General features: G+C 44.1%; 1 protein-coding gene across 11 annotated transcripts in view; it reads right to left on the bottom strand.

Annotated features, from left to right (window-relative positions):
* ALDH7A1 (aldehyde dehydrogenase 7 family member A1) overlaps positions 1-13,380 on the bottom strand; it is a 50,072-nt gene that overhangs the window by 29,679 nt on the left and 7,013 nt on the right. For all 11 annotated transcript variants that reach the window (XR_014838710.1, XR_014838711.1, XR_014838709.1 and 8 more), the window contains 5 exons: positions 13,175-13,240; positions 5,445-5,525; positions 4,980-5,103; positions 2,071-2,203; positions 270-314 (listed from right to left, as the gene is read on the bottom strand). Coding sequence is in view for 4 of the 11 variants with exons in the window: in XM_085014437.1 (XP_084870563.1) it covers positions 270-314; positions 2,071-2,203; positions 4,980-5,103; positions 5,445-5,525; positions 13,175-13,240 (449 nt within the window). In the remaining 7 variants the exon portion in view is untranslated. The remainder of the gene's footprint in view (positions 1-269; positions 315-2,070; positions 2,204-4,979; positions 5,104-5,444; positions 5,526-13,174; positions 13,241-13,380) is intronic.

The raw sequence follows: 13,380 nt of genomic DNA on the forward strand, positions 1-13,380 counted from the left end.
GGCTCTGGCGTACGCCGGCGGCTACAGCTCTGATTGGACCCCTAGCCTAGGAACCTCCATATGCCACAGGAGCAGCCCTAGCAAAGGCAAAAAGACCAAAAAAAAAAAAAAAAAAAAAAGTATATATATATAATAACCGAAAAAAAAAGTTTATCCAAACTCGATGCTGAAATAAATACTTTCATGTCAGATTAAAAATTCATTGCCTATCAGTCACCCTTCTAAGATCCTCCCATACTGAGAAAAAAACAAAAACCCCACATACTCACTTTGTGACGGCTACACTAATGAGTGAAGTTGTTGGAGCGCCTTTCCTTGTGAGGGATTAAAAAAAAAAAAAAAAAAAAAAAAGACAGCTTAATTTGTGGAAATCATAAATACCTTTTTTTTCAAGCAGACGCAAGACTCTTTATATGACAAAAAGTTCTCTCCAATGAAAAACTGAGCCTAGTAACTGAAAGAGAAATCTACCTTCTGTTTCATGTCTCTGGGATCTTAAGCACTGTAAAAATGCAGAACTTTTATAAATAGAAAAATCACACCAAGCAATTTTGAACCTACTTGCACTGATCACAGGAACTGTTACAGGAACTGTTACAGTAACTGTTCCGTCTGCCAATTATGGAAACTGAGTAAAACAGAAATTGATCAACAGAAACTTTCGCTTAGAAGGCCCAGAGAGCTGAGGAGAGCTACACTGAACTAGCCTTTGGCAACAGGGGGCCAAACCATTAATCATCCCAACCGGGCCTTTCTCTTTTACAATCTTTTGAGTGCCTTCAACTGATTACTTCATTAAATCAGTACATATTGGAATGATAGATACAAAATGGGCAAAGGCAATTCTCCTGGGTTGCCTGATCTAAGTTCCTCCACTGAACCTGAGAGTTAAAAACAAGCAACTGTTTTGTCATCTATAAAATACTGACATTTCCCAGCTAACGTTTACTATCACATATTTTAGACAGATGTAACATTGACCAAGTGCCTCAGAATCACTTGGGAAATAGCTATTAAATTTTTATTGAGTTTAGAAAAAAGAATCGCGAGTTCCTGCTGGGGAGCACTGGGTTAAGGATCCCACGTTGTCTCTGTGGCAGTGAGAGTTCAATCCCTGACCCGACACAGTAGGTAAAGGAACCAGCGTTGCCCCAGCTGTGGCACAGGGTGAAGCTACAGCTTAGATTCAATCCCTGGCCACAGTATGCCATGAGTGTGGTCGAACAAAGGGAAAAAAAAAAAATCAAATTTCAAAAGAATATTATGACTCATCCCAAGTTCTTTTTTTTCCCTCCTACTTGTTCACTTATTAAGTGTCTGTCAGTGTAGATGATAAAGATGTTCTGCTCGCAGCTTTTGGCAGAGCAGGGACATTCCTTCAAATTTCATGAGTGGTAGAAATGGGGGGACTATTGGGGCCCCCAAGACAGCTTCAGCATGGGAGCTGGTTGCTGTTGAACAATAAAAACCAAAAAATCGATTATGGAGGGGGGGCAAAGGACAGAGATTGAGTTCAATCAGATGTACAGTGATTTAATACACAGCTATGTCATGAAACCCCCCTAAGAACCCTGCACATCGAGCTCAGTGGAGCATCCTAAGAAAGCTGCAATCATTAAATACTGTGCTTTCCTGAGTTCTGTGAGCCATTCTACTGCATTGCTAAAACTAAGCGTTCCTGGGAACCTCCAGATTTATAGACAGTTGGTCAAAACTGCAGCTGTCCTGGGGACTGGAAAAACGTGCAGCTTGCATCTCAAGTAGGGACAGTAGATGGAGCCTGACACTAAGTCCAGGTAGTCAGTGTCAGAAGTGAACTATAGAGCTCCTGCTTGGGGTGGAAATAACTGGGAGGCACAGAGGAAAGGGCTGTGTCGAAAAATACAAATCGTACCAATCAGAGAATACTTACTCCTGAAAATCAGCATCTCACAATAGCAGGTGTGATTTACCACGGTAATTGAAAAAGTAGTAGAAAACATTTCAAAACATTTTACAATACTTTCCATAATACCTGAAAATGCTACTTTTACCATCCAACTACTGGCTAACAAAGTGGGCCGTTCTTACCAAAGGCAGGCATTCCCGCAGATCATGGCGATGGCGTTGTTCCAGCCGTACACTGCCACGGGGAAGTTGAACGCAGTGATGATTCCAACCAGGCCTACGGGATTCCACTGCTCGATGAGCGCGTGGCCAGGTCCTGAGGACAGGGAAGGCGTGCGACATGCTGAAGCATGTTAATTGAATGCCTGTGCATTCATCAGAACAAAGTCTGCAGTCTTTCATTTTCAGAACAAAGGTGCAGCAGACCAAGGGAGGGTTCCAGATGCCTTGGGATCTTTACATATCTGTGGGGCCACTGATTCGTTAATTAGCAAACAACAGAAGCTGTTACTACCACACTATCCCATAACCTGTGAGGGTGTCCGTGATGCCTCTGTTCCTCACAGGAGCTCTGGATCAGGGCAAGTGTCAGTCCCCTCTGGGAGACAGGGACACTTCACAGAGCAGATGAGAGATGTGCCCACGGTGACGGCAGCGACAAGGGCAGAGCATGACCAGAACACAGGAGTCAGGACTCTCAGGGCCCTCCCTGTTCCTGACACGGCCCTCAGCTAAATTCAGGACAAGATGGCTCATGCACAGGGCAAAAAAAAAGTTCTAGTAATTACATAAACATTGCATGAATGAACTGCACTCATCTTTACATACTTACAGAAAAACCAAAGCTACAAATATGTGTATTTTATAGTCAAACTCTCAAGTCACCATAATCCTAGAAGGGCCTTATTTATTTATTTACTTATTTTTGTCTTTTTAAGGGCCATACCCGAGGCATATGCAGGGTCCCAGGCTAGGGACTGAATCAGAGCTGCGGCTGCCAGCCTGCCACACCAGATCCAAGCCGCGTCTGTGACCTACACCACAGCTCACAGCAATGTGCGGTCCTTAAGCCACTGGGTGAGGCCAGTTATTGAACCACAATCTCATGGACACTAGTCGGGCTCGTTACCGAAGATCCATGACAGGAACTCCTATAGGGCTTTATTTTAATCAAAGGCAGGTGAAGCGGTGAAGAACCTCCCTAAATTGGCAGTATGCAACCTTTCTAACCGGAAAATATCTATTAAAAGTGTTCAGGGAATGCCCATCATGGCTCAGCGGAAATGCATCTGACTAGCAACCATGAGGACACAGGTTCTATTCCTGGCCTCACTCAGTGGGTTAAGGATCCAGCGTTGCCGTGAACTGTGGTGTCGCTTGCAGACAGAGCTTGGATCTGGCATTGCTGTGGCTGTGGTGTAGGCAGGCCAGTGGCTACAGCTCCAATTCAACCCCTAGCCTGGGAACTTCCATATGCCCTGGGTGTGGCCCTGAAAAGACAAAAAGTAAATATAAGTATTCAATGACATAAAATTAAGCTTGTCTTGGTTACTGGAAATCACCATTATATATCTAATTAAGGATAATAACTGTACATTTGAAAAGAATCCCCTCTTTCTACAGTGGGGAATTTGCCCAATATTGCAATTAAAAAAAAAAAACAACTGGAAAATATGATTTTTAAAGAGTTTCTTGGCATTCCCTGGTGGAGCAGCTGGTATTGTCAGTGCTATGGAATGGGTTTGATTCCTGGCCTGGGAACTTCCACATGCCGTGGGGGCAGCCAAAAAAAGAAAAAGAGAAAGAAACCTTATTTCCCTGATTCTAAATGTAACATAATTCCCATCATGGAAACTTCAGAAAGGAAGAAAAACAAAGAAGATGGGAACAACAATCACGGCTACTACTTTGGGAGACCACCTGTACCTGCAATGCAGGCACAGCAATCACCTGTTTTGCTCCACTAATACAGCAAACACTACAAATCACATAAGCTCTTGTCCTCATCATTCAGGACAGGTTGGTCCTTGCAGCACAGTTATGCTAAAAGACGCAAAACCCCCTAAATATCCATAGGGAACTGGCCATTCTCACAACAAATAGATAGCCATAATAATAATAAAAAAAAGAAAAATAAGATGTCTTACCGTATGAAAGAATTTCTAAGACACATAAAGTAGGAAAAATGTATAGACTAGAGAACATACAGTTTCCTAATTTCTGTGTTTCTAAAAAAGACCCATTTGCCTGCATGTGAATAAAACCTCTATGCTTCAATACTTCCACAGGGATTCTACAGAGTACCCTGTGGGGAGGAAGGAAACATTTCATCTTTTACCCTTTTGTTCCTTTTTAACTGTGTGATATGACTACACTACCTCTTCAAAAAATCTAAAGTACTTCAAAAACAAGTGAATACAAATCTGCAATACAGTGTGAGGTTGGGGAAGGCAATCGTCATGATTTTTTAATTTTAACACATGTTAACAGCCAAAATTATTCCCTCAACCTTTGTCATATGACTTGGCATTTCGGTCCTTTCTAATGCTTCCTACTGAGAGGACAATGAACACCTTTACACATAAACCTCCGTCACATTCCACATTATTTACTTAGAGTCTTGAAACTGGTATTACGTATTTAAGGCTCTCTGGATATTTGTCAAAGTTGTTTTCCAGACAGACTGCTGGATCACATTGCCCAACGTCCCCGGAAGAGTGTCAGTCTCACCCACGGAGTTGCCAATGCTGAGTTTTATTTATTTCTATTTTCTTGGCTACATGCACATCATTCCAAAGTTTCCTGGGCAGGAGTCAAACATGGTGCCACAGCAGTGACAACGCTGGAACCCCAACCTGCTGGGCCACTAGAGAACCTCTGTCTTTAAAAATAATTTTTTGAAATTTTTTAAGTGTCTTGATCTCATGTTTTCACCAGTTTTGATTTCCATTTCTTAGTAAGAAGATAAAAGATGTTTTCCTATACATGTGAACTACTTGAAGTTCCTCTTTTGCGGACTGTTGAGAGCCAGAGAACACTTTAGAACATCTGTCAGGCACAAAACTCTCAGCTGAAGTGACTTGAGTGCTTACTTTCAGAAGGCAGGATGGGTCCCCCGATCATCCGAGACAAGCCAACAGCATAGTCACAAATATCCACGTACTCTTGAACTTCTCCCACACCTTCCACCAAGATTTTCCCCATCTCCAAAGACACCTAAAAACACACGAAGCCAAGCAGCATTTTTTTCATAAGAATTCAGGTTTCAAACATTCAATTTATGGGGAAGGAAAAGTAAAACATTTTGTTTCTGTTTTGTAAAAGTTATAAACGTCAGAAAGTCTGTCCTCATTTTGCTGAAGAATTTTAAAATCTAAGAAATACCGTCACTTTTTCCTATCTTGTTAATCTTTCCTCTAAAAAAAAAAAGATTTTTAAAATATTTAAATTGCTTTTCTTAAAAATCACAATCTTAATTTTGAGATTAAGGTTGAGAACTAGTGGGCAGCCTTATTCTCCACACAAAAGATTGCACATTTACTACAAAAATACTTTACCAGGCTTCCTAGTACTTGGATCTTCTCCCGCAAGGCATCACCGATCTGTCTCACTATTTCTCCTCGCTTTGGAGCAGGAATCTAAGGAAAAAACAGAATCTTAGCATCTGACTTGAAGAATAAACTCGTGTCTACAGCACAGCATTCATAAATGTGCTTTAAGTGGGAGTTCCCCGTTGTGACGCAGCAGAAACGAATCCAACTAGTATCCACAAGAACGCAGGTTCAATCCCTGGCCTCTCTCAGTGGGTCAGGGATCTGGCATTGCCATGAGCTGTGGTGTAGGTCGCAGATGCAGCTCAGATCCCTTGTTGCTATGGCTGTGGCCAGCAGCTGTAGTGCCTATTTGACCCCTAGCCTGGGAACTTTACATGCCTTGTGTACAGCCCTAAAAAAAAAAAAAAAAAGAAAAAGAAAAAAGTGCTTTAAATAAGATAACTGCACATCAAAGACATCAAGACAACTGCTTTGATCCTATCAAGACTGCAACATGGTAGGCCCTAAAATCCATACCAGAGACCAAGAAAATATCCAGATATGTTCCTGGCAAACAAGGTTCTGTGCCAAGTACAGAGAAATTCAGATTGAACACACCCTTTTGAGATGACTCGAGAAAACTCAAAATGCCTTTATGATTCCCAGTGACATTTTCATATAGGTCAAAGTAAATGCATGCCCAAACGCTACACTTAGCTTACTGAGAAAACTAGCATTCCATAAGCCATTCAAATCACACCATTCACTCTCCAAGTATTTTCTGAGCACCTTCTTTCTATGTGACAAGAGTAATGCTAGAAACTGAGGCTACAGCAAGTGAAATATTCATGGAGCTTATAACAGAGGGGGAAAAAGGCAACAAATAATTACAAATTGCCGCAAGGGCTAGACCGACCAAGGAAATAAACAGGGTTCTGAAACAGAGGAAACAAAAGGTTTGGAGGATAAATGTATACATTACTTTATCTAAAAGGTTTTTGGGGAGTTCCCTGGTGGCCTAGTGGTTAAGGATCTGCATTGTCACTGCTATGGCATAGGTCTGATCCCTGGTCCAGGAACTTCCTAGCACTGCAGCAAAAAAAAAAAAAAAAAAAAAAAAAATAGTTGTCAGGCAAAATCTCCAAAATGAGACTGAAGCTAAAACCAGAGGTTAGGACAAGTCAACCAGGGGAATTTTTTTTTTTCAAGGAAAAGAAAACCATGTAAGAGATCCATGGAAAATAAAAGCTTGATAGAGTTCCCACTGTGTCACAATGGGATTGGCGGCGTCTTGGTAGTGCTGGGACACAAGTTCAATCCCTAGATCCAGCGTTGCCGCTTGGGTCAAGACTGTGGCTCAGATCAGATCCTTGGCCTGGGAGCTCCATGTGCTGCCAGGCTGCCAAAAAATGAAAAAGAAAAGAAAATTTTGTGGAACGGATCTTGGGCTGATTGGGAAGTACACCATGCCTACAGCTAGCTGGAGCTTTAAGAAGTCTGAATCTTAAGAGTTCCTGTTGTGCCTCAGCAGTAACAAATCCTACTAGTATCCATGAGGACTCAGGTCCGATTCCTGGCCCTGCTCAGTGGGTTAAGGATCAGTGTTGCTGTGAGATGTCATGTAGGTTTCAGACTCGGTTCAGACCTGGCGTGGTTGTGGCTGTGGTGTAGGCCAGCAGCTGCAGCTCCAATTCAACCTCAAGCCTGGACACTTTCATATGCTGTAGATGCGGCCCCAAAAAGACAAAAAAAAAAAAAAAAAAGGTAGTCTGACTCTTACTCCAGATGCAATGGGAAGTCTTTAATGGTTTTAAGAAGCCAAAAAAAAAAAAAGCCCAGTGGTGTCCACGAGGACTCGGGTTCTATCCCTGGCCTCACTCAGTGGGTTAAGGATCCAGTGCTGTCGTGAGCTGTGGTGTAGGTAGCAGACACAGCTCAGATCTTGCATTGCTGTGGCTCTGGCGTAGGCCAGCAGCTACAGCTCAGATTCGACACCTAGCCCGGGAACCTCCATATGCTGAGGGTATGTCCCTTAAAAAAAAAAAAAAAAAAGACAAAAGACAAAAAAAATATCACTGCCTAATTCGTGGAGAATAAAATTGGAGGGAAGAGAAGAAGGGATTAAGAACATATGCTAGGAGTTTCCGTTGTGGCTCAGTGGTTAATGAATCCGACTAGGAACCACGAGGTTGCGGGTTTGATCCCTGGCCTTGCTCAGTGGGTTAAGGATCCGGCGTTGCCATGAGCTGTGGTGTAAGTCGCAGACCTGGCTCAGATCCTGAGCTGCTATGGCTCTGGTGCTAGGCTGGCGGCTACAGCTCCAGCCTGGGAACCTCCATATGCCGCAGGAGCAGCCACAGAAAAGGCAAAACAACAACAACAAGAAAACATATTCTAGTCTCCAAGGCAAAAAAAAAAAAAAAAAAGCAACTTAGCCTTAAGACTGAAGCAAGGGAGACAAAAAAGTATATTCAGGTTCTATTTTGGAAGTAGAATGAACAGAACACACTGATGGAACAGGTGGGAAATCAGGGAATGAAAGAACTAAGATGACTCCAGGTCTCTGGCTTGACTAGCTAGGTAGAGGTAAGTAGAATTACTGAGACGAAGACAACTTGGAAGAACTGTCAGGATGTTTGTCTGTTGGGCCATAACAAGTTTGAGATGCATGAATGGAGGAGACATACTCTCTCCAGCTATGACTTCACCCCTTCTCACCCTTCCAGCTCTTCCTGATTCATTCCACCAACTGGACCATCTATAAGCATTAATCTAGAGTTACGTGGGGGCAAGGAGGAGGGGAGGGAGGCGGCTTTTTAAAGTTTAGGGTTAAGATCTAAGACCCAAAGCCTGACTGGTGTTTGCCAACTGACAAGGAGAGAAAGGAGGACAGTGAGCACAGCAAATGCGAAGGCTACAAGGTGAGTATGGTGGTTTCGGAAAGCCACAAGGACTTCAAAGAGGCAGGCGAGGAAAGGAGGGGCTAAACTGCAAAGGACCAGGGAAAGGATCCAAAGAATAGGGGGGAAATTACTAGAGGGTTTCACAGGGTGGGCAAGAAATCACAGAGCATTTTAAAATACACTGTAGATGGAGTGGAGAAAAATGGGTCAGAGGGAGATAAGACTCAGGCAGGAAAATGATTAGGCCGGAGAAGAGATGGTGGCTGTCTGGCCCACAAAAATAGCAATAGAGATAAATATAATTCAAACTGTTTAGGACGTGGTATCTGACTGACTCTCAACCCTGGCTGTGTATTCATTAGAATCACCACCCAAAGTTTAAACTACGTTCCAAGCCAGACCACAGAAACCTGGTTTTTTTCTTTTTCTTTTTCCCTCCAGCTTCCAGGATGATTAATAGGAACAGCAAGAGAAGAGAAGAAAGCCAGGATTAGGAATGAGGTGAGGGCTACTACGAGGGGAGAACAGGAAAGCAGGAAGACAGCCACATTCCTGTGTGTGCTTGAACAGTCCCAGCCTGACAGGGCATCAGTAACCTCAGGCCCCCCTGAGATGGGCTTGCCCTCATCCCTGCACGATTCACTCTGAAGGGAGGTTTAGAACAAGCAACAAACACAGCCATGAGGCGGGAACGATCAGCCGAGACCTTGGGGACATACTACTAAGAGAGCCATGGCAAAGCACTACCAAGTGTCTGTGGTCCCTATATTCAGCTACAGAAGCCCCATTAACAGTCCCCTGTCATCAAGAGAGAACAGAGTCTGGCTCTTCCTCACTAGGAATAGAAAGGAAAATGACACAAACGGGATAAAGAGAGACAGGAACACGTGGCATCTGGATTGAAACAAGTTCACAAAAGAAAGCAGCAGAACCAGTATTCCCAACTAGGTTCTCTGTAGTTAGTTTTATTTAACGGGACAAAATCAGTCTTTAAAAACTATCTTTTGGAGTTCCCGTTGTGGCTCAGCCAAGGTGAATCTGACTAGCATGAGGACTCAGGTTCGATTCCTAGCCTTGATCAGTGGGTTAAGGACCTGGCATTGCTGTGGCTGTGGTGTAGGCCAACAGCTACAGCTCTGATTTGACCCCTAGACTGGGAACCTCCATATGCACGGGTGCAGCTTTAAAAAGAAAAAAAATAAAATAAAAATAAAAACTATCTTTTCACGGAGTTCCCATTATGGCTCAGCAGGCTGAACCTGACTAGCATCCGTGAGGATGCAGGTTCCATCTCTGGCTCTGCTCAGTGGGTTAAGGATCCAGCAATGACATAAGCTGTAGTGTAGGTCACAGACATGGCTCAGATCCCAAGTTGCTCTGACTGTGGCATAAGCTGGCGGCTGCAGCTCCCATTCAGCCCCTAGCCTGGAAACTTCCATATGCTGCAGGTGCGGCCCTAAAAAGTAAATAAATAAAAATTACATTTTCATACTTTTTTCCTGAAAGAAAAAAGTTCCCTTTCAAAAACTCCAGGCTTGGAGTTCCAGTCGTGGCACAGTGATTAACGAATCCAACTAAGAACCATGAGGTTGCAGGTTTGATCCCTGGCCTTGCTCAGTGGGTTAAGGATCCCGAGTTGTTGTGGCTCTGACGTAGGCCAGTGGCTGCAGCTCTGATTGGACCCCTAGCCTGGGAACCTCCATATGCCGTGGGAGCGGCCCTGGAAAAGGCAAAAAAGACACACACACACACAAAAAAAAAAGAGAGAAAAGAAAAAAAGAAAAAAAAAAGAGAGAAAAAAAGAGAGAAAAGGCTTAATGCAAATGAACTAAACAAAACAACAGTTTGTCCTCACTCAACAGGCAAGGCCAGCCAGAAGGATCAGGGCCAAGCAGAAGCAGCCCCACAGGAGTGAGACTCCAAGAGGAAAAGTGTGTACAAGGGATCAAGCCTTGGTCTGTTTTTGTTTGAGGACCAGCAGCCCCATTGGCAGAGACCCCGGGGGCACGGTTAGGAAAGGCTCTGCTTCTTCCCAAACTTTGGACTCAATTGCTTAACTCCAGTTCTAACAAGTGGGATGGCCAACTGACTCCACCATTGCCCAGGAGAGCTACCTGCTCCCATTTGGCACCCCCACTCTACTCGGAGGACTAAAAAGTAAGAGGAGAAGGAGAAAGAATGTTAGGTGCAGAGGCTGGCATCGATAAGTAAAAGCAGATGTCAAGTAACTTGAATTTGAAAATAGCAACAACAACAAAGTACAGCAGAATACTAAAGAAAGACGTGACAGGAGTTCCCAAGTGGTTCAGTGGGTTAAGGACCTCCACTGTCACTGCAATAGCTCGGTTCACTGCTGTAGCATGGGTTTAGTCCCTGGGAACTTCCACATGCCTCAAGCAAGGTCAAAAAATAAATAAATTTAAGCAACTGAAAGATAATTTTTCTATTAATTGGTTGTATGTCAATTTAATGACAAGACAAGCCATAAAACCCCTAAGAATAAAAAAATTTTCCTCCCAGAGATCCCATTATGGCTTTGCAGTAATGAAGTCAACCAGTATCAATAAGGATGAGAGTTCGATCCCTAGCCTCATTCAATGGGTTAAGAATCCTGCGTTGCTGTGAGCTGCGGTATAAGTTGCAGGTGTAGCTCGGTTCTGGCGTTGCTGTCGCTACAAATCCAATTTAACCCCTAGCCTGGGAACTTCCATATGCCGCAGGTACAGCCCTAAAAAGCAAAAAAAAAAAAAAAATTCCTTCCCTACAGTTTAACCCCTAAAACTGCTCTAATATATAAACTCAATTCATTTAAAAAAAAAAAAAAAAAAAAAAGCACTCAGTTGTCCCTCAGTATCCAAGGGGGACTGGTTCCAAGACACCCACAGATTCCAAAGTCTGTGGACGCTCAAGTCCTTTATAAGAATGGCTTAGTAGGATAGTCCGCACTCCTTATCCGCACATGTGGAACTGGCCAATATAAAATAAAATGACACTGCTTTGGCCACTATTCTATTTTACCAAGGTGAACTTGACTTAGCATACCATTTACCTCTGAAGTGGTATTTCCTTTGTTCAAGGATATTTTTGTGTATGCTGGAGCCCTGAGCCTAACTTAGAGCCAGAATTAAAGAAAAAAAGGTTCTTTCTGCTTTGCAGAGGCAGTCTCTTGGCTGAAAACAACCTTGCAACCCAGCCCTGGGCACTCCTGGAGAGTCTGCCCCTCCACACACCCCCATCGCAATCATTGATGGGGGGGGGGGGCAACCACTGGCTCCGCACTCCCAAACCCAGCAGCACTTGGTTTTATAAATCAAACTCACAGGCACTCAGGTTTGCCCGGCCTGTAAGCACTTTAAATGATTAACTCCTTTAACCCTCACAATAACCCTCGAGTTAGCACACCTGATCGCCCCCTTTTGCAAGACAAAGCACAGGAAGGGGAAGTAATTTACCCAGGGGTAGAGCTGGGGTAACCATGTGAGATATTCCTACAGCTTGAGGACCTCACAGACCAAAAGGGATATTCAGGGGATGGGGGAAGTGGGTGGGTGGGGGGTGCTGGGACATCCAGACTAAGCCAGTTTTTTACTCTGCCCTCCGCCAGAGCCTGGCCCTTATGTAGTGACAGCTCAGTGTGGTCCAGGCAGGCTCCATCCACAATTTCTCCACTTGCTCAGAGAACTACCTGTTTCAAAGCTTCATCAGACTACTGAGGAGCTGGACCTGCTGCAGCCAGGCCACTGCTGCCCTTTGAGCCAGGAATGTCAAGATACCTGCTAAGATACCACTGAATTGGAGTTTTAACTAAAGAACAACCCCCCTTGGCTAAGAAGGCAACTGCTAGCCTTTCCAGCTGTGCTTATCACTATGCCACCCTTCTTGTAATAATGTAACAACTGTGTGCTCTCTGTCCAAGCCAGCAGCCCTGCTAATCAGGTACCCAGCATTGCTTATCAGTTCCGCTTCTGTAACCTTGCTTGCTCAGTTTCTTAGGGAGGAACACTGTCTGCTTGGAGATGGGGGAGGTCCGGGATGCTTACATGGAAAAATCAAGACCTTGTAGTGTATAAAAGTTACTGAGAACAAAGACCTGGTACTCAGACTCTGGAGGTGACTCCTCTGAGCCCGCACCGGTGCTGAATAAACCTTGCTTTTCCATATCTCTGAGTGCTGTTTGTCTCCTTCCATTGCCACGGTTTTTGCGGTTTCCGCAACACCACCATTCCCTATGATGATGTTGGCAGGGGGAGGGAGGGAGGGAGGAAAAGGGGCAAATGGGTAGTTTTAGCACAGATATTCCATTCTCTTTGCTCAATTATAAATTCAGGAGTTCCCCTCGTGGCGCAGTGGTTAACGAATCTGACTGGGAACCGTGGGGTTGCGGGTTCGATCCCTGCCCCTGCTCAGTGGGTTGGCGATCCGGTGTTGCCATGAGCTGTGGTGTGGGTTGCAGACGGGGCTCGGATCCCGCGTTGCTGTGGCTCTGGAGTAGGCCAGCGGCTACAGCTCCAATTCGACCCCTAGCCTGGGAATCTCCATATGCCGCGGGAGCGGCCCAAGAAATAGCAAAAAGACAAAAAAAAAAAAAAAAATTATAAATTCAAGCAACTTCAGCTGGAGAATGTTCATTGATCAAGTTAATGCCTCATTAGTACAGAAATCTAGTCCATTTAAAATTACCCAATTACTGGATGCCAAATATGGAAAAGGGACTTCTCTAGGACAACAGCAGAGGAAACAGTCACAGCCCCCAAGAAGCTCCCGTTGTTTCAGCAAGAGGCCGGCCCATCAGAGGTCTGTTTACCTCACTGTAATTACAGGAGAAAATCATGGCATGGCCTCCATACTTACATCTGCCCAGATCCTCCAAGCTTCTCTTGCTTTCTTTACAGTTTCTTCATAGTCAGCCAGGCTGGCCTAAATAAATAAAGATTTAGAGGGAGATAGAGGGAAAAGGAAAGGACAGTGAAGATCTTCTAAGACGACAGAGATTATTTACGGAAATGAATGCGATTATCTCCAGATGTCTCTAAGATCTGCACTTTAAAATGATTTTC

Source organism: Sus scrofa, chromosome 2, assembly GCF_054392235.1.
Source record: "Sus scrofa isolate SSC_HxYL_T2T_F1_AM1 chromosome 2, Sscrofa_HxYL_maternal_Yorkshire_Landrace_v2.0, whole genome shotgun sequence".
Classification (NCBI taxonomy): Eukaryota; Metazoa; Chordata; class Mammalia; order Artiodactyla; family Suidae; genus Sus; species Sus scrofa.